General features: G+C 36.7%; 1 protein-coding gene across 3 annotated transcripts in view; it reads right to left on the reverse strand.

Moving 5' to 3' along the window:
* LOC124367934 (SEC14-like protein 1) overlaps window positions 1-23157 on the reverse strand; it is a 111888-nt gene that overhangs the window by 35524 nt on the left and 53207 nt on the right. For all 3 annotated transcript variants that reach the window (XM_046825145.1, XM_046825144.1, XM_046825143.1), the window contains exon 3: window positions 20092-20223. In XM_046825145.1, the coding sequence (XP_046681101.1) occupies window positions 20092-20223 (132 nt within the window). The remainder of the gene's footprint in view (window positions 1-20091; window positions 20224-23157) is intronic.

A 23157-nucleotide genomic window follows, 5' to 3' on the forward strand; every position in this document is an offset into this window, starting at 1 on the left:
TTCATTTTAAAAATAAACTAACTAAAATCGTATATGGTGACTTAAAAATTGAGATTATTTTTCCCACACTGTAAAATTAAGAGTACCGTAGACCTAATACACATCCCTTGCCAAGATCTGCCTTGACAACAAGGATCATGGCATTTGATCTAACAGATGCCACAACCACACCACTAGCTAGATTTATAGGGACCACACGATTCACTCCGTATGGCTTAAGGAAACCTTTTACCTGATGTCATGGTCACACCAGAATTACTCTTGAAGGGTAGACTCAGCAATTTAACTCTGTGTTAGATCCCAGGCCAAATTGGAATCAGAGGTATTGAGACCTCTGATGTATTTGTCAATACAGTATCATTAAAAAAGTTCATGGGGACATTGCTGTTCTGTGGGATATCCAGGAGATACGCATTGCAGGTCCCCTGGCAAAGAACAAGCAACATGGTAGATGGACCACCATGCCTAAACTTAGTATGAGTAAGCTTGTTACTTCTCCTTCCAGAGAGGGTGCCCATGAGGCATTACAGCTGGAGAGAGTTGTTTTGAAACAGATAACAGGGCTTGTTATACAGCACTGTCATCTGAGAAAGCATCTTCACAGGATGGATGTCTTCGATGAAGACCCTGTTTGTAGGATATGCGGGAAGCACAAGGAGACATCTGGGCATTTAGTATACTGTAATCAGCTGATGGGCAAGAGGACACAGGCCTTTGGAACACTGGTCAAATGGTAGATTATATCTCACAGAGAGCTCACTGGTAAGTTACAACCGTTTTGTTGAGCTTCTTGAACAAGCTCGCCGTGTTCTCTGTTTTTACTTGATGAGGAGCAAAAAAGCCTTGTTTTTTAATTATGTGCTTAGATTTCAGGACCGCCTCTTTTTAATGAATGAAGAAAAATTTTGCCACAACCACTAGTTAGGTTTTCATAGACCATACAGATCACTGCATCTAGCCTAATCAACAAATATAAATAAATAACCTGTATAAACTAATAAAAATCCAAACAGGAACGAGGTGTTAGTGTTCGTGTACCCTAAATATCCCTTTGGTCATTTTCTTACTTTTAAATTAAAGACAATACGAGAAATATAAATTAAGACAAATTTCTTTACGTTGATAATACTACAGAAATTAAAACAATTTAAGGTGAATAAATCAGGCTGGGCTGGATTCATTGTGTCCCATGCCTTAATCCTTTCAAGAACAGAGTCAGCTACTTAAATTTATGACTGGTTTACGATGCAATAATCCCCAGGATCATACATCAAACTCTTGTCTTATATGTGAATAAACCAGAACCCAATCAATTGGAATTTTTTTAATTAAACATAATAATTATTGGAGTTAATATCAGTTGAAACAATAGTAAACCTGATGAACAACTAAATTTCAAAAACGTAATTCTTTTATATTCTGAATCAGTATTGATTGTGCAATTATAACAAGACAGTGCATATTACTACTCATATTTTTACTTTCTAACATGGTTTAATTTTCATCAATTTGTAATTACATCGTCAAGATCGAAGAGTGACATTGGTGAAATATTTTAATTTGTTTGCAAACTTACACCAGAACTGAAAAATTAAATCGCAATCACATTACACATCTAGTCACCGAAGAAAATGTATAGTAGCTGGCGTTAAATGCATGTGGCGAGTTCACGTTTCAGTGATAAAGTTTCAGTGATAAAGACGACACGCGGTTAATGGCCTGTTCGAACTCGCTGATAACCGAACAGCTGACTGACTAACAACATTATCAATCATCAGTTCAGTTAGGGGTCGGGAATTTATCGTGTTCAAAACGTAATGAAAGTTATTATCGGTGTCCCTTACAACGTTGTTACAGCTGAATGAATAACTATCAAAACGTTGACAGTCCCAGTATTTCAATATTCCCGACCTATCACTGACCGATAACGTTCTCAGAAACTGGTATTTTGATTCCGCCATATTCCCAACATTGGCTAATCAGGGTAGATTATAAACTTCCAGGAAGCATCACGATAACAGTTTAGGATTTACTGCTCTTTTGGGGGTTTCAAACAGCACTATTGTTTATTGACGCACTAACCCATTTTTTTCGAATATTACTTGTCTAAACAATTTGCACTTTGTAAATTTTCATATACAACACAAAAATATGAGTTTTGTAAAAAAAATAAAGAAACCACACAGCGTGCACAGATAACAATCTTAATGAGAGCAGAAATATTACAAACTAATTTGGGATTTAACCAACACGGGACGGCAAGAAAAATGAAATTACTCGCCCGACTCGAGTGGAAGACGTGGGGATGACGTAACGCTCAGTCACGCTGCCAGATGTTACGTACAGATTACTAATCTACAACATCAATCTATTTTTATTCTCTTTGATTCTTTCTTTAAGTTCTTACGAAATTGTTAAAGCTCGTGCTGTAACCATCACGAATAGAACATTTGATTGGTGAATATTGCAGATCTCAAAATTGTATTTATGTTGTCCGCACGATATCTCGAGAACGAACTAACCTACAAACTTGGCTTTGGTGATGGTGCACGTCACCCACTTCAAGGAATTTGGTTGGAAGTTACCGAACATTTTTACATTGGTCTTCTGGGCAACCATGATGGCAACGAGAATATCGCAGAATAAAGAATGTTGTAAACAAACAAAGCACAATTATATGAGTTTTAAACATAATATATAGTAACATATGGACCCGCAAGATATGTTTAGAAATATTTCATCAGAAAACCTTAAATTAATCTATGATGTTTAGTCTGTCATTAGGACATCTTGAGAGTGAAATGATCTGTAGATCTAAAATTCGGCATGCAAGCACGGCGAAGCCTGTTTTGGGAAATACCATACGGGAAAAATCGCAACCGAAAGTCGACGGTAGACAAATTTTACTATCAGGACCACGTTACCTTACGGTGCATAGTAATACGGAAATAACCGACAGGCGACAGATGCGTTATAGTTAGGAAGCCGAATTCTACCAAACATCAGTATCCAACGCCCTTAGGCTATAATATAACCTAACAGGTCGAAGGTTATTGTTATTTTGTCTGGATCACTGGTTATGTTATTTTTATTCATAACATATCGTATTTGATAAAGAAAAGTATAGTTACGAAGTGGAGCAACTTCCAGCTCTGTACCAAGCCCACTGTAACGAATATAGTCAAAAAGATAAACGGCAAAATGCTGGGCTGAAGTTAAGCAGATCAAATCTTCACCCCACCATGCATTATTCCTCCCTACTTCTTATTGTAGAACCACACTGTCCTGACTTCACTAGGCGCTCGTTTATGCCCAGACTATTTCTTTCTCCAGACTGCGCACACGACTGACTTAACGGAACGTGCCGATGAATTTCCTACTCAGCCTCCAGCTGCTTGCCTTAGTGTTGTGTCACCTATACTGTGTCGTGATACTTTGTTTGTACTCTATTTTAGCGTAGGATCTCAGGAAAGTTTGATTTTATAGCGTACAACTTTTCTATTTTTAATTACTACTTAGACTTATTTATCAAAATATTTTTTAAATATTCGTGCATGCTTCAAGTAATGTCTGAGGTTTATCAAAACCTGAAGAAGAGAACATATAGCACAGATTAACATACTATAAAATGTACGTATTTAATATGTTACTCTATGCAAATACTATTCTCGAAACTTATTGACTTGCGTGATAAGTAAAATGAGAGACAATAAGCCCTTTACTTGGTAAATAAAACATTACATTCCAATACTTCAAGTTATGATAAAAATATAATTGAAATACTGTAAAATGACCAACAGACAGCGGTAGTGGGTATTTACATGTAACCAGTGACCGAGAGGGAGATAGTTGGCTTGCACGTGAGCTCAAGTCACCGATAGGCGGCGATAATTGGCTTTCACGTGAGCTCAAGTCACCGATAGGCGGCGATAATTGGCTTGCACGTGAGATCAAGTCACCGATAGGCGGCGATAACTCGCTTGTACGTAAACCCGTCACCGAGAGGTGGCGATAATTGGCTTGCACGTAAGCTCAAGTCACCGACAGGCGGCGATAACTCGCTTGCACGTAAGCCCATCACCGATAGGCGGCGATAACTCGCTTGTACGTAAACCCGTCACCGAGAGGTGGCGATAATTGGCTTGCACGTAAGCTCAAGTCACCGATAGGCGGCGATAACTCGATTGCACGTAAGCCTGTCACCGAGAGACGGCGATAATTGGCTTGCACGTAAGCCCGTCACTGAGAGGTGGCGATAATTGGCTTGCACCTAAGCTCAAGTCACCGATAGGCTGCGATAACTAGCTTGCACGTAAGCCCGTCACCGAGAGGCGGCGATAATTGGCTTGCACGTGAGCTCAAGTCACCGATAGGTGGCGGTAATTGGCTTGCACGTGAGCTCAAGTCACCGAAAGGTGGCGATAATTGGCTTGCACGTGTGCCCTAGTCACCGAGAGGCGGCGATAATTGGCTTGCACGTGAGCTCAAGTCACCGATAGGTGGCGGTAATTGGCTTGCACGTAAGACCGTCACCGAGAGGCGGCGATTATTGGCTTGCACGTGAGCTCAAGTCACCGATAGGTGGCGGTAATTGGCTTGCACGTGCCCCCAAGTCACTGAGAGGTGGCGATAATTGGCTTGCACGTGTGCCCAAGTCACCGATAGGCGGCGATAACTCGCTTGCACGTAAGCCCGTCACCGAGAGGCGGCGAGAATTGGCTTGCACGTGAGCCCAAGTCACCGAGAGGCGGCGATAATTAGCGTGCAAGTGTGTCCAAGTCACCGATAGGCGGCGATAATTAGCGTGCACGTGTGCCCAAGTCACCGATAGGCGGCGATAATTAGCGTGCAAGTGTGTCCAAGTCACCGATAGGCGGCGATAATTAGCGTGCACGTGTGCCCAAGTCACCGATAGGCGGCGATAATTAGCGTGCACGTGTGCCCAAGTCACCGAGTGGCGGCGATAATTAGCGTGCACGTGTGTCCAAGTCACCGATAGGCGGCGATAATTAGCGTGCACGTGTGCCCAAGTCACCGATAGGCGGCGATAATTAGCGTGCAAGTGTGTCCAAGTCACCGATAGGCGGCGATAATTAGCGTGCACGTGTGCCCAAGTCACCGATAGGCGGCGATAATTAGCGTGCACGTGTGCCCAAGTCACCGATAGGCGGCGATAATTAGCGTGCACGTGTGCCCAAGTCACCGATAGGCGGCGATAATTAGCGTGCACGTGTGCCCAAGTCACCGATAGGCGGCGATAATTAGCGTGCACGTGTGCCCAAGTCACCGATAGGCGGCGATAATTAGCTTGCACGTGTACCCAAGTCACCGATAGGCGGCGATAATTAGCGTGCACGTGTGCCCAAGTCACCGATAGGCGGCGATAATTAGCGTGCACGTGTGCCCAAGTCACCGATAGGCGGCGATAATTAGCGTGCACGTGTGCCCAAGTCACCGATAGGCGGCGATAATTAGCTTGCACGTGTGTACCCAAGTCACCGATAGGCGGCGATAATTAGCTTGCACGTGTACCCAAGTCACCGATAGGCGGCGATAATTAGCGTGCACGTGTGCCCAAGTCACCGATAGGCGGCGATAATTAGCGTGCACGTGTGCCCAAGTCCACCGATAGGCGGCGATAATTAGCTTCCCACGTGTACCCAAGTTCACCGATAGGCGGCGATAATTAGCGTGCACGTGTACCCAAGTCACCGATAGGCGGCGATAATTAGCGTGCACGTGTGCCCAAGTCACCGATAGGCGGCGATAATTAGCTTGCACGTGTACCCAAGTCACCGATAGGCGGCGATAATTAGCTTGCACGTGTACCCAAGTCACCGATAGGCGGCGATTAAATTAGCTTGCACGTGTACCCAAGTCACCGATAGGCGGCGATAATTAGCTTGCAACGTGTAACCCAAGTCACCGATAGGCGGCGATAATTAGCGTGCACGTGTGCCCAAGTCACCGATAGGCGGCCGATAATTAGCTTGCACGTGTACCCAAGTCACCGATAGGCGGCGATAATTAGCGTGCACGTGTGCCCAAGTCACCGATAGGCGGCGATAATTAGCGTGCACGTGTACCCAAGTCACCGATAGGCGGCGGATAATTAGCTTGCACGTGTACCCAAGTCACCGATAGGCGGCGATAAATTAGCGTGCACGTGTGCCCAAGTCACACCGATATGCGGCGATAAATTAGATTGCACGTGTACCCAAGTCACCGATAGGCGGCGATAATTAGCGTGCACGTGTTCCCAAGTCACCGATAGGCGGCGATAATTTAGCGTGCACGTGTGCCCCAAGTCACCGATAGGCGGCGATAATTAGCTTGCACGTGTACCCAAGTCACCGGATAGGCGGCGATAATTAGCGTGCACGTGTTCCCAAGTCACCGATAGGCGGGCGATAATTAGCTTGCACGGTGTACCCAAGTCACCGATAGGCGGCGATAATTAGCATGCACGTGTGCCCAAGTCACCGATAGGCGGCGATAATTAGCTTGCACGTGTACCTCAAGTCACCGATAGGCGGGCGATAATTAGCGTGCACGTTAGCCCAAGTCACCGATAGGCGGCGGTAATTAGCATGCACGTGTACCCAAGTCACCGATAGGCGGCGATAATTAGCTTGCACGTGTACCCAAGTCACCGATAGGCGGCGATAATTAGCGTGCACGTGTGCCCAAGTCACCGATATGCGGCGCGATAAATTAGCTTGCACGTGTGCCCAAGTCACCGATAGGCGGCGATAATTAGCATTTGCACGTGTACCCAAGTCACCGATAGGCGGCGATAATTAGCGTGCACGTGTTACCCAAGTCACCGATAGGCGGCGATAATTAGCGTGCAACGTGTGCCCAAGTCACGATAGGCGGCGGTATTAGCTTGCACGTGTACCCAAGTCGCCGATAGGCGGCGATAATTAGCTTGCACGTGTACCCACAAGTCACCGATAGGCGGCGATAATTAGCGTGCACGTGTATCCAAGTCACCGATAGGCGGCGATAATTAGCTTGCACGTGTACCCAAGTCGCCCGATAGGCGGCGATAATTAGCTTGCACGTGTGCCCAAGTCACCGATAGGCGGCGATAATTAGCTTGCACGTGTACCCAAGTCACCGATAGGCGGCGATAATTAGCGTGCACGTGTGCCCAAGTCACCGAAAGGCGGCGATAATTAGCGTGCACGTGTGCCCAAGTCACCGATAAGGCGGCGATAATTAGCTTGCACGTGTACCCAAGTCACCGATAGGCGGCCGATAATTAGCGTGCAACGTGTGCCCAAGTCACCGATAGGCGGCGGTAATTAGCGTGCACGTGTGCCCAAGTCACCGATAGGCGGCGATAATTAGCGTGCACGTGTGCCCAAGTCACCGATAGGCGGCGATAATTAGCGTGCACGTGTGCCCCAATGTCACCGATAGGCGGCGGATAATTATCTTGCACGTGTGTACCCAAGTCACCGATAGGCGGCGATAATTAGCGTGCACGTGTGCCCAAGTCACCGATAGGCGGCGATAATTAGCGTGCACGTGTGCCCAAGTCACCGATAGGCGGCGATAATTAGCTTGCACGTATACCCAAGAGTCACCGAGAGGCGGCGATAATTAGCGTGCACGTGTACCCAAGTCACCGATAGGCGGCGATAATTAGCGTGCACGTGTGCCCAAGTCACCGAGAGGCGGCGATAATTAGCGTGCACGTGTGCCAAGTCACCGAAGCGGCGATAATTAGCGTGCACGTGTGCCCAAGTCACCGATAGGCGGCGATAATTAGCGTGCACGTGTGCCCAAGTCACCGATTAGGCGGGCGATAATTAGCGTGCACACGTGTACCCATAGTCACCGATAGCGGCGATAATTAGCGTGCACGTGTACCCAAGTCACCGATAGGCGGCGATATATTAGCTTGCACGTGTACCCAAGTCACCGATAGGCGGCGATAAATTAGCGTGCACGTGTACCCAAGTCACCGATAGGCGGCGATAATTAGCGTGCACGTGTACCCAAGTCACCGGATAGGCGGCGATAATTAGCGTTGCACGTGTACCCAAGTCACCGAATAGGCGGCGAAATTAGCGCTTGCACGTGTACCCAAGTCACCGATAGGCGGCGATAATTAGCGTGCACGTGTACCCAAGTCACCGATAGGCGCGATAATTAGCGTGCACGTGTGCCCCAGTCACTGAGAGGTGGCGGTAATTGGCTTGCACGTGTACCCAAGTCACCGATAGGTCTACACTGCGGCGATAATTAGCGTGCACGTGTGCCCCAGTCACTGAGAGGTGGCGGTAATTGGGCTTGCACGTGTACCCAAGTCACCGATAGGCGGCGATAATTAGCGTGCACGTGTACCCAAGTCACCGATAGGCGGCGATAATTAGCGTGCACGTGTGCCCAAGTCACCGAGAGGCGGCGATAATTAGCTTGCACGTGTGCCCAAGTCACTGAGAGGTGGCGGTAATTGGCTTGCACGTGTGCCGAGAGCGTGATCACGGGCATTCGTAATACTCGCATTTCGAGCTGGGAGCTGTCACTGCTTCAAAATGTAATAGTACAATGACAGTATGTTAATATTATTCTTGTTATCGGACCAGGTATATAGTTAAGAGGAAACTTTTTATTGATACCTTTTCAATACAATTCTTTATCGAGTATTTCTTTTACATTTCATTATATAATTAAAACTATCTTTGCGATAACTGCGTGCAAAAAGTATACAATAAGGTGTTAATTTTCTTGAAAATTCAACTGTAATCTTATTCAATCTACTTTAATGGATTATACAAGAATTGTATTTGTAGATGTATTTTCTCAATCAATTTTTTCCATCAGAACATAAATAATATACCATACTATATACATTTTTGGGATATCTTTAGTATATTTTTGTGTTGTTCTTAAGACAGTTTTCCATAAATTTTACATCAGTCTTAAAACTGGGCACAATTGGATATAGTACATGAATTTTTCATTTTTTAAAAATAATATGGGTTGTAAAACTGCCATTCTATTTATATGTACCATTTATTAGGTATGCATATATATAAATATATACTTCACACTATTATGCAACTATTTCTTCTGACTGCTCTACAACTGGTTTCATGCGAATTCTAGAAGTGGGGAAATCTTTATTGCGATTATCAATTGCAAATAAATTATTCATCTGCGTCACTGAAACTAGTCACGATTAGTTGGAGAAATTTCATCTCCTGCTCTCTGTCCTGTCTCACATCTCCAGGACTGTCACACTTGGCTATCAATCAACCAGACAACAAAATCTCAGTTCTGCAATTTGCCTTGTCTCATTACTGCATGACAGATAACAAAGGCTTGTAGCTTTCAACAAGAACTTTGTTGGAACTCTAACATGAACTATGATATTTCAAAGTCACCTAAACTACCATTGTCCTACAAATTTCTGTTCATTTAGAAATTCTTGAAGAGCATCAATGAAATCATTTTAGTCTCACTTGAGGGAGTGTAAAAATATCATATCCGTCTGTCTGTCTATCTGAATAAACTATCATATAAGCTTGAAATTTTGCATGCAACCTTAGCGAAACATGTTGCATGATATGTGGTGTGGTGTAATTATTTATTTCTATTAGTAAAGTAATTTTACTGAGTATGGTGCACCAAGTCGGTGAGGTCCATAATGAAACTCAAGAAAGCAAAATACAAAATTACATTACATTTTTATAAATTGTTTACTTTGCTTAGTTTACATTTTTACTAAGAATTTAAATTTGCTCTTTGTGTGGCTTGGTGCTTCTACACATCCAGATTTTTAAATATTGGCATTTTATATAACATTATGGGGATAAATACATACATTGATCAGAGTATAAATATATAGTAAATTAAATAACTGGATGACATTGAATAAAATATTGCCAAACAATAAACAGCATTCTATAAATAGTTAAGTATATGCAGTAAATCTTTGAAAATTCTACAACAATAACAAGATTTTAATAATAACAATGAACTATTAAACAACAACAATAATAAATATATAAAAGAATAAAGCATAAAGAATGATTTATTTTCTCATTTTCTTACAGGCTACATACATACATCAGTAAGTAACGGTAAATTAATATAATGGGGTTATAATTTCCTAAATCTTGCCAGGTCTGACTGCACCATTACAAAAGACTGGAAATAAAAAGTTACTTCTTCAAAATACCTATAAACTAAATTTATAGTTAAAATATAACCTACATCTAAATGCGCTTAGGCCTATACTATACAATAAATGAGAAAATATAGGGCCTCCAAGGCTAAGCCTGTTTGGAAGTTCCTTATTATATTTTAACACATAAAAAAAACATCAGCAAACAACTTAATTTAACAATTTAGATCTCTCTTGAGGATATAAATTAATATATTATTTAATCAAAACATAATATAATAATAGTTATAATCAACCTGCTTGTTTGAGTTAGATTAGATTTTTCAGATTATTTGAAAATATATATAAATATGGGCCGTGAGGTAAAAAACCAGTTACTATGTCTGAATATATAAAATTGAATTTATATCCTCTAGTTCAAAACAACCACCTTCCCAATTTTTTTAAAAATACTAATTTGTTATTTGAGTTTTTTTATATTGTTAGGTAATTTATTAAAAATCCACGGTGACATAAAAATGAATGATTTAGTAAAAAAAGTATTGTTTGGTTTTGGAACTCTTATATTTCCTGAATTTCTTAGTTTTTAAGCTGTATTCATTTGCTTCTAAGTTGGTAGTATTTATCAAACATTAGGTATAGCCTAACTTTTTTTTAATCTGTGGTAACTATATAATTACTGTATACATTATAGTGAGTAGAGTTGTACTCTATAATAATATCTCAGAATTTACAACCTTTAAAATGTTGTTTCTTTCACACTCAACAAAAATGCCTTTACTGGTATCAAAAATATATTGCAAAAGTTACGACCTTCAAAATGCTAAGTAAGTTTCAGTGTCAATAATCAGAAACAGAGATATGTCATTTCTGTTTTACTCAATCCACTGTATATGTTTCTTTTTCCAGTGATAAAATAATTAACTTTTGAAACCACTCTAAACCGATGAAGAAGAAAAAATTTAATATCATGATTAAATTGAACATAAGAAGTATAAGTGTTTAAAGTAGGCAAACAAATTTACTTGAAATTTAACACAATCATTCAGGCCAAAGCAAAGCAAAAATTTAAAATTATGCAAACATGGGCTATTTAAAACATAAATCTATATATATAAAAAACGAATGTTTTTGTGTTTGTCCTTTATGGAATCGCAAAATATTAGACAGACCATTATGAAAATTTTTATGTATACGTATTTTTACACGGAGAAGCTATGCCCATTGATGTAACTCACCACCAAGCGGCGCTGCAAAAGATAAAAGGTTTCAAAGCGCCTGCACACTATAAACTGCAATTACGAGACAGTTACGTGTATTACATAGCCAAACACTATTGAAGGCGCTAAGTTATTATGTATATTTGTTTTTAAGATACATTCCTGATTGAACTTAAAGTTTGAGTGTTAGACCACTTTATAATAAAGTACATGTACGTGCACAATGGCTATAAACATAAACATATTTTCTTGATCGTGGCAAAAAGGCTAACTCTACATCGGCGTTGTAAATATAATTCAATTAAACCAGAAGTTCACATACACGCACGAAGCTTACGAAAAGCATGCAAAGCCGCAGGAAACAGCTAGTAATATATAAACAAAAGGAAGAGTACATATTCTTTGTGATTAAATTTTCTTATATCTAAACACAACTGTGAGATATGCTGAATGTAACAAATCCTACACTAGAAAAAAATGTTGATATACGTTTGTGTACGTGCCTACACACTTAAGTACAAGTTATCATATTACTTTTGGCAAAGTGCGTAACTTACGCCATAAAATCATACCCTGTTTAAGAAAAAAGAAAAGATTAGTATCACTTTCCACCAACTAATCTTTTCATAGGTCCTTCTGGGCAGTTAGAGTAAAATACAAAAATTCTTGACCAACATTTAACAGTTAACAACCATGCAAGTGTAAAGGAGGATAATATAAAATAATTTTCTAAATAACTTCTCAGGGTTCTAATTGCTATTCCTTAATTATTGGTAAAACATTTGAGGTAAATTCATATACATTTAATACAAAAAAAGCGTTGCAACGTCCAATAGAGAGCCTCTAAAAGGAGAAAATAATTAACTGATTATTGTTGACTAATTAGAAGTGAATATTAATATTAGATACTGAGTAAAAACCAGGTGTAGGTTTTATGTAACCTAACGACATTGCGATTTGAATGGTTAGTTACTCTACTGTCTTTACACATAATTATTTAGTTTTAATTGGCAAGGAAAATGTTCTTAATTACTGGTTGCAACAAAATTAAAAGATAATTTAAAATGATGTGGATCGAATCATTACTTATTTGACAACAACTCATTTTGTGTCTATAACATAAACATAAAAACAATTTTCCACATTCAACAACAAAAGAATAAGTACCTGCGGACAGTATACATAGTACTATCTACAATATTTACAACTTTTAAGCTGCGTGTGTATATAACAATAAATTGTTTAACGAAATAGTACAACTGTTAAATACTGTCAGAATACTACATAGATCCAAAACAGTTATTTACACCTGTATTAGTTAACAAATACTTTTTTATTCATACATACTGAACCACTTTACTATGTGGCAGAATAGACATCGGTACTAATTATAATGGCATGTTGATAATAATATAAGAAAACCAAAGTAACACAATACATAATGGGTTAAATTACTGAAATCGAAAAAGATCTTTACTTGAAGCGCCTTCTTACAAATAACTTTGGTAGCACGGATAACAAATATGAAAAAACATTCACAATTGTCTACAGAAACAATAATATTTTACTTGATAACATTACTTATTTATATTTCTACAGTTTTAATCATACCCTCCAACTTGTGGTTTGGTAAATATACTCTTTTCTAAAAATAATTTTAACAATAAATTAGTTTTTTATAATACAGAGTACTATATTTATAATTATTCTACTTGAATAAAAAAGTTTTTTCATAAAAAGCTTGCTTTAAAAATTTCTTAAACACTGCTGTATTTTAAGTATTCCCATAATTATTTTAACTTTTTTAGTTTCGGAGATCTACTACCAATGTCTCTAGTTAAAACTTCACTAGTTAATAATTTAATAGATGCCAGCCAATGTCATAAATCACTTTTTTCTATTCTTACAGAAATATTAAATGAAAAATGTTAAGTCAACACGTGTAAGACTTAAGTGAGACACAACTTCTATGAATACACAATATCCCAATGTGAATGTTCACTTTATTAGTGAAAGTATTTTGTGAAATTTGGTACAAAATTAATTTAATGTATTAACTTATTTACAAACATTAAATATCTTTAATTTACTACATATGATTTCCTAAATAAAATTATGAATATGTAAATACACAAAATATTGTATTTATATAATTTTTCACAACTATTGACAGTAAAATAACACAGATGATACAAAGAGAGGATTTGAGATGTTAAGATTGGCCCTGTGCCATGTTATGATGCAGGGAACCCTGGCCCTTATGTATGTGACCTAAATCCAACCCTCAATATGTTACCATCTCACCTTCAAATTATCTCAGTGTACGTACACTCAATCCATCTCCCTGTCCTCACTGATGTTGTTCTATAAAGTAAAATCAATGAACTTTTCTGTTTCAATTGAAATATCACATTTTAAAGTTGACCAATTATTTTATGGTTTCATAACTGTTTGTTTCAAATTACACTTTCCGTCATTTTTAGTAATAATCCTCGAGGTTCCATAATCCAGAGTAATACCTAATCATCACGGGTAATGAAATATTTGGGGGAAAAACTATTTCTTTGGACTAATCACATAATTAAACACTTACCTCACCTAGAAAATTACCTTTGAAGGAATGACATTCATTTATTGTATTGAATTGTCAATCAAGATTTAATAGAACTATTCTACTTTTAATGACAAAATTAAGATACCGCAGTGACAAGATGTGCAATCCCCCCAAAAGCTTCATGAAGTAAAAGCTATACATTGTTGTAAAAACAAAGCAATTACTGATATGTAACACTCACAAATTACACACTTTTTTTACTTATAAAATTAAAGTGTTATTACCAAACAATACTAGGTTAAGTAGCTGCAAACAATATTCTACAGTTTTAATCACCAAATTAAAATGAAATAAGATTAACTTCAAGCTTATGTTATCTATATGCATTGTCAGTTAGATACAGTTTATCCTACAGATTAGTTCCTTAATCTCTCACAGACTGCACCACCAACTAAACTATTTTACACCAGAAATCCACTTTATTACCTAACCCTACTTTTATGTTTAGTTCTGTCAGTCAGTGTACTCTTCAAGCTTCTGATAAGTTAATACGAATTTATTAGTTTGTATCCTATGCCAAGTGTATTGTAATAAATATAATTATTTAATTATTGTGATTATAAATTATTAAATTTAGTAAAATTATAACAAAATGTTGTACATTGTTTTCAGTCCACAAAACATGCTGTTACAACAACACTAAAACATATAATTAACTTTCAACTACAAAGTATTCAATGATTATATAAATTCAGGTAGATGGAACAGAATCAAGCAATTATAGAAAAATAAATGTATTACATTAAATCGCTTAAGATCTTAACCACTATAGGGATTGGCAAGTAAAAAAGTAAACAGAATTTTAAATATTGAATATATATTAGTATATAACATGTTACATACTTTGCTATAATGAAGAATGTTTTCATTCATGTCAACTTATGAAAAAATACACACACAAATAGCAACGTGATACAATGTGACGTAAATTAGTACAATACAGTTAACATATGGAATAAAATACACCCTTTCTCTAGACAGTACTGGTATTTCACCAACTTCACACCACCAGACAAATCTACTGTAGGTTGTTCAAAGGTCTGAGAAATCTTGACAGATCTATCATTCATATAGTCTGCTATGATTACAGCTATGGTTTACGCATTTTTTACAATTGGATACACTGTGATTTATAGTACTTTTAAGGTTTTTAAATTGTGTTTTTTATAACAAATGTATTTTAAAGTAAAACTTATATTTTATTAATTTAAAAATTTTAAGCTTTTAAATGTTTGAAATTCACTGAATTCAGACAATCTGAATAAGATTCTATTGCACATTAACCAACATTAAATGTCGATAATTTTAGGAGAGACACAGTATAATTACTTCTGCCAAGCATATTACGGCCTATAAGTAGTAAAAATATAATAAAAATCATTGTTCATTTTTTTATTTGCATTTTTAGTAAAAATCTAAAAATATAACATTTTTGGTATGTTTAAAAGGGATATGGGAGTTCAGTAATATCCCCACGTCCCAAATCCAGTAAAAACTTATCCGTTTGTTCCAAATTCAGTAAAAACTTATCCGTTTGTCCCAAATTCAGTAAAAACTTATCCGTTTGTCCCAAATTCAGTAAAAACTTATCCCTTTGTCCCAAATTCAGTAAAAACTTATCCGTTTGTCCCAAATTCAGTAAAAACTTATCCGTTTGTCCCAAATTCAGTAAAAACTTATCAGTTTGTGTAGTAATGGCCAATGCTTGCACATAGAATGCATTCCAATTCTTACAGGCACACATTTAGGTGAAAAACACTTGTTTACTTAACTGCAATCCCAAAGGGGGTACTTTCATCAAGAAGAAAAATTTGAATACTGTATTTAGACTATTAAAACACTATTTCTTATACAATAGTAAGGGAGAAAAAAGTCTTTATTTTGAATCTTAATGATGTTTTACTCTTCAAATAAAATTGGATTTTGGAGAGCAAATTTAAATTTTGTGCATTGTTTTTAATGCATAATCGAATATAAATTATATAACCTTTGGCATTGTGGCATTGATCCTTCACAGAGATATGTGGACAATGTTAAATTCCTTGGAATTCATTTGGATAAGGCACTTTCTTGGGGAGTCCATGTAGACTACACTACTTCCAGACTATCCAGAGTCATTTTTTCTTATAATACGATTAACTCAATGTATTGACGAAAATTGCATTAAAGCCGCATACTTTGCTTATTTCCAGTCTGTCTTTAGATATTGTATAATTTTTTATGGTAATTGCAGTAGGATAGGAGAAATCCTGATTTTGCAAAACAAAGTAGTAAGAATAATGCCACAGGCACCCTCAATAGAACATCGTAAGCCCCTGTTTAAAAAATTGCAAATACAAACCCTAATTTATATATACATAATATATGATTTGGTGGTATATGTATTAAGAAATTTTCATCTTATCAAACATAAATCGAATGGATATAACACCAGGAAAAAATATGATACTTTAATTGATTTTTATAGACTTGGTCAAACTTTAAATATTCATAGGTACTGTCATATCAGTTAAAATCTACAATATGTTGATAACCTTAATAGCTAAATACCCAATAAATACATTTAAAACTAGATTTTACAACTGGCTTCTAGATGTGCAGTTTTATTCACTGGATGAGTTTTTCCATGTGTCTAACACAAATCTTCAGCAACTGTAGACCATATTCTGTTCATGTTTTAAAATTATTAATGCATCATCCTTTACTTTAGTTTATACTATAATAGTATCTAGTATTTATGTGATGAACTAAAAGTGGGAATCATATTTTGGAATTAATTACACGGATAAACTACAATCTTTACATAGATTTTCTTTAGCATAAGTAATGACACAAAGTATGTTTATTTTAAACCATCAACGTATGTTAAGACCTATTTTAAATGTTATATTTTAACATGTTTTTTAAATTTTTAACTCTTGTAAAGTCTTAAGAACCTTTTTTGACTTAGTCTCAACTGACTGTATCATTGACTTTGTTAATAACTCGTAAGAGTTCATACGACAAATAAATATAATTTATTTACCTTACACTACAGACATTGAAGGTTTAATAATAATTTTTTGGACTTGGTATTATAAAAATCATTTCTCTCCTTGATTGCTTGATTGTCAATGGCCCCGGGAGCGATGACCAGACATAGTAGCAGTAAAGTGGATCTAATTCATCCTCAATACATCTACTGATTGTACAAAGTAAACCTTGACAATACCCCAGTTAGTTACAGGGTGCTCAATTTGACCCACTTGAGACAATGTGCCAATATATAGGCAATAACAGGACCCTTCTTCTGGACTGTCTCTACTCTTGTAGTTTATTGGCAAACTTTCAACTTGAATGGCCAATTACAGTTTCAGCTACATTGCAGTATATAAAAAGTTTATGTGTGTATCAAGAAAACTATTACGACTTCTTTAAAAAGCTATAAAACTCTAATCTTTAGATAAAATATTTTTACAACTTTACAAACGTGTATGTTTGTTAAATTTGAATTCTGTTCTTGAAAACATGTTCCCTAAATGAAAGTAACAGCAAAAATATTCTTTATTAAAATAAATCACAATTTAGAATAAAAATAGGTGAATTTAGAAACACAAAAATGAAGTATTCAAGCATTCAATTGTGCACATTCAATGGATTATTTTGTGTATTTAGGTGTATTGAAATTTCTTTCCAGCACAATTCAATGAATCTTGACAAACTAATGATCCAATAACAAAGTCTAGTTTTATGTCAATCATATCATAGACTTTAGACTCCCTTATAAGAATAATAATAATTAATTATTTTCTTTTAAATAATTCATTTTAAAACCATGTTAAATGTACAGAACATAATATGTATCTAGTCTTAGTTCATATTCCTCTATATTTAATAAAGTAAACAAATTAAAGACACAGGGTTAAGCATGTATGAAAATTAACAATACAAATAAAACATGATGCTAAACACACCTAAGTACTCGTAGTACCGTACTTGACAACAGTAAAGTTGTATGTCATAAAACATGGACTATATCTGAGACTGAGAAAAACACACAAAAACCACTACACAGTACAAGATCATTGCTCGGACACATGATGCTCACACTACAGCATGTAAATTAAGATTGTAGTGTGAAAACAGAAAAGGATAACCAGATCTAAAACATATACCATTGTTATTATGTTGCAAAAATTAATTTTAAAAGTTGCATCAGTCCTATTTTTTAGGACTCAAAGCCTTCTATTTAACTTCAAAAACTTGTAATAATAAATACACGGTCAGACTTGTAATTCTGTTGGATCCCCACAATAATAAATTTACGGTCAGACTTGCAATTCTGTTGGATCCTCACAATAATTAACACAGTGTCAGACTTGTGTGTTGTTGAATCCCCGCAATAATAAATACATGGTTATACTTGTAATTCTGTTGGATCCCCACAATAATAAATAGATGGTCATACTTGTAATTCTGTTGGATCCTCACAATAATTAACACAGTGTCAGACTTGTGTGTTGTTGAATCCCCGCAATAAAATAGATGGTTATACTTGTAATTCTGTTGGATCCCCACAATAATTAACACAGTGTCAGACTTGTGTGTTGTTGAATCCCCGCAATAATAAATACATGGTCAGACTTGTAATTCTGTTGGATCCCCACAATAATAAATACACTGTCAGACTTGCAATTCTGTTGGATTGCCACAATAATTAACACACTGTCAGACTTGCAATTCTGTTGGATTGCCACAGTAATAAATACATGGTTCAGACTTGCAATTCTGTTGGATTCCCCACAGTAATAAATACACGGTCAGACTTGTAATTCTGTTGGATCCTCACAATAATTAAATACACTGTCAGACTTGTGTGTTGTTGAATCCCCGCAATAATAAATACATGGTTATACTTGTAATTCTGTTGGATCCCACAATAATAAATAGATGGTCATTCTTGTAATTCTGTTGGATCCTCACAATAATTAACACAGTGTCAGACTTGTGTATGGTTGAATCCCCGCAATAATAAATACATGGTTATACTTGTAATTCTGTTGGATCCCCACAATAATAAATAGATGGTCATACTTGTAATTCTGTTGGATCCTCACAATAATTAACACAGTGTCAGACTTGTGTGTTGTTGAATCCCCGCAATAAAATAGATGGTCATACTTGTAATTCTGTTGGATCCCCACAATAATTAACACAGTGTCAGACCTGGGATCTGCACAATAATAAATACACTGTCAGACTTGCAATTCTGTTGGATTGCCACAGTAATAAATACACGGTCAGACTTGCAATTCTGTTGGATTGCCACAGTAATAAATACACGGTCAGACTTGCAATTCTGTTGGATTGCCACAGTAATAAATACACGGTCAGACTTGCAATTCTGTTGGATTGCCACAGTAATAAATACACGGTCAGACTTGCAATTCTGTTGGATTGCCACAGTAATAAATACACGGTCAGACTTGCAATTCTGTTGGATTGCCACAGTATTAAATACACGTCAGACTTGCAATTCTGTTGGATTGACACAGTAATAAATACACAGTGTCAGACTTGCAATTCTGTTGGATTGCCACAGTAATAAATACACGGTCAGACTTGCAATTCTGTTGGATTGCCACAGTAATAAATACACGGTCAGACTTGCAATTCTGTTGGATTGCCACAGTAATAAATACACAGTTTCAGACTTGTGTGTTGTTGGATCCCTGCAGTAATAAATACATGGCCAGACTTGTAATGTAATTGGATCCCCACAATAATAGAGAGAGAATATAGATTGGTGTATGTGTTTATACTTAAGAAATAGACTGCTGGCATTCTTCATACATTTTAGAATAGATTTTCCCTATCATTGTTTCTAGTCCTTTCATTATTTGAAGAAATTTCACATCATATTGAGGTTGGGTGGTAAAAGAGGACTTGGCAGCCCCAGCTCCACCTCTTTAATAAAGGCATTTTTCATTTTAAATAAGCAAATATTTTCTATAGGTTATGCATCAACAGATTTGTTATTGGTCTCGCAGTAATTAACAGTTTAAAGACCTGCCTTGTGTTTTATGAAGCCATTTTTCCACCTTATCCAGACTAGGATTGTAACTAAGACTTACGAAATAGCGACATTTCTCCAGCACCACGACCCGGTTGGAGAAACTCTCGTTGTAGGCTTCAATTTCTAATGTTCTCGTTCTCAGATTCAATACATTCTTCTGGATGAAGAACACGTGGTCCACACCGATTATCTGAAACAAAATTTATAACTTTAATTTTATAGTGACTGATTAGTTATATATAATTATGGAATTATTGTCTGAGGCCCACAGATACAGGTATGAATCAATGGAATCAATTGTCTCTGACTTTCAGTCGAAGACTAATTTGCCAGACACTTCCCATTTGATGAAACCTCAAGATAAATATCTTGAAAATGTTGTAATCCCTGCTTTATGTATTAGCAATTTTTAAACTTAATAAATACATTCAACAATGTACATTCTAGGCTATAAATAAATTAGGTACTACACTCAAATAATTAATTGGTACTTTAATTTTATTCCAGTTTGGTTGGCAAGGACATGGTTCATCTGGAAAGTATACGACTACCAGATAGGATTGAAGTATCTTGCATAAAAAAAAAAAAACACTTGTCTCAGACAGGTATTCAAAGTAGAAATGAAATTCTTCCTGTTACCTCACCAAATAGTGTTAGTGATCTGTGGCTAGTGCACAATCTCAATATATCTTCATTAGCTTATACAGCACTGGGGTATGACATAATAATGTCGATGAAATCATTCTGATTAAGTAATAGCCATTCTTCATCTGACACAAGCCTTTGGTGATGAGTTTGCACAAGATACCTCAATGTGACTATGTGGAAGCTCAAAGAAGATCTTGTATTCTCCAAATCTGTTATTTGTAAAGATTTATATGATTTTAAAACTAGGTGAGACAGGGCATGACAATAACGGCCCTTAAACTATAGTAGTTAAGTCATGACTAAACCTCCATCATTACCGTACTCTCCGTCATGAATATACTCTCCATCATGAATACACCCTCCATCATGAATATAACATCCATCATGAATATACTCTCCATCATGAATATACTCTCCATCATAAATATACCCTCCATCATGAATATGTCCTCCGTCATAAATATACCCTCCATCATAAATATGTCCTCCGTCACAAATATACCCTCCATCATGAATATGTCCTCCGTCACAAATATACCCTCCATCCTGACACTGCAATCTCTCATTCATTACCATCCAACATTATCAGTAGAACAATTTTTTAGTCTGCTTCAGTCCTGATCTAGTTTCCTGAGACTTTTCTTCAAACTTGAAAACTTTTCTGAAGGAACAAGATTTGAGTATTAGGAGGAATATGAAAAAACATAATTAAAAGACATATAGACTAATTATGAAAGATGAAAAATGTCCTTAGACTGGGAAGAGACACTGAAATAAAATAATAACTTATTTAGGGCAGTATTTTAAAGAAGACCATGTCATTTTTATCATAGAGTTATTTATTGTCAGGCTATAAGGTCACATATTATCAGTAAAACTCTTATAATTCACTGTAACACAACAATTACTTAAAAACAACCATTTTGTATTCATACAAGCAAGTAAGCAGAAAGGAAAAGATTAGCACCAATTCTGAAAATTTACGTTGCTAGCTATCAAAGGTTTGAATTGTCATTCTAATGAGTTGGTTACAACACCCACTCATCACACATAGACATTTATGTGCCATGAGTAGGTCATTATGATCCATCCAGGAAGATGATATCAGGATTTACAGAATACAGAAATCTTTATTTGCTATCATCAAGATAGAAACAGGTGTCATGTAGGCTACATTATTTATAGAAAAGAGTCTATTTGCTTGCCAATTGCCATGGTCACTCTCTCCAAGTTAACAATTCATTGACACTGTAGAAGGGTCTATCTGCTAGCCAAGATTTTAATTTCTTTCGAAAAACTTCCAGCTCCAAGACCTTCAAGGATGCGGGTAAGGCATTGTAAAATTTTGCACCTGCGTAAGAAGGTTTTGATTCAAAGAGCTTCAAGCGATGGGCCGGCAGGTTGAAGTCAGTTCCATGTCTGGTGCAGTGTGTGTGAACATCCTGATGTCGCTTATTTATTCCTAGGAGACAAGCTAGTGTTGTAGACTGGAAGATATATATATTTACAACGGTTAATAACTTCAGATGTTTAAAGACTGGCCGGCAGCTATCTTGCATTTTCATTCCTTTTATGGTTCGGATGGCTCTCTTCTGTAAAATTAGAACTCGTTGTAAGTTATGTGCAGAGGTTCCACCCCATACCGAAACTCCATAGTATATGAGGCTCTCAAAAAGGGCATGGTAGGCTGTTAAAAGCTGCCTCCTCTGTGCTGACAGATAATGTTCTTTTAATGGCGAAGACAGCTGTGGACAGCCTTTGACAGAGAACATCTATGTGCTCATTCCACTTAAGATCTCCATCCAAGTGTAATCCGAGATGTTTAATTGAAGTGACAGCATCGATGTCAGGAAGGTTTGAGACTTCATCCCTCTTGGTGCCAAAGGTAACCTGCTTGGTCTTTGAAGCATTGAACACAAGATCATGCCTTGTACAGTAGTCCACCGCCAAATTCAGGCCAATGTACGCGTTTATTTCGAGGCTTTACACCCTAATGTGTTTGTACAAGTATTTATCACAAGTGGAAATGTTAATCCACAACTGAATATTAATAATGAGACCAAAATATCATTACAAATACTATTTTAGAATGTACTATTGTTAAAAAAATCTATATGTAATACGAAATTTTCTTATTTTACAAAAAAAGGTTTCTCCATTACAGAAGTATTTTTTTTTTTATCTCAAAAGTATGTTTGTTCTGCCAGAGGTTCGGACTTTTATTTTCACAATATGCCCTTGTTCTATTTGAATGTTAATTTATAGAAAAATCTTGGATAGAAGATATCATTTGGATTACAACTTTGTACTTCAGTTAATTAATCATGCGTTCTCCATCGTTAGACAACAATTAATTCAATGTTAACAAATTTTACAATGTAGTTGAATAAAATATGTAAAAAATGGTATAAAGATAAGTATTTAATGGTTGCAAATTGTTAAACATACTTGTAGAACATTGATGTTCTCAAAATAT

The sequence above is a fragment of the Homalodisca vitripennis genome, chromosome 8, assembly GCF_021130785.1.
Source record: "Homalodisca vitripennis isolate AUS2020 chromosome 8, UT_GWSS_2.1, whole genome shotgun sequence".
In the NCBI taxonomy this organism is placed as follows: domain Eukaryota; kingdom Metazoa; phylum Arthropoda; class Insecta; order Hemiptera; family Cicadellidae; genus Homalodisca; species Homalodisca vitripennis.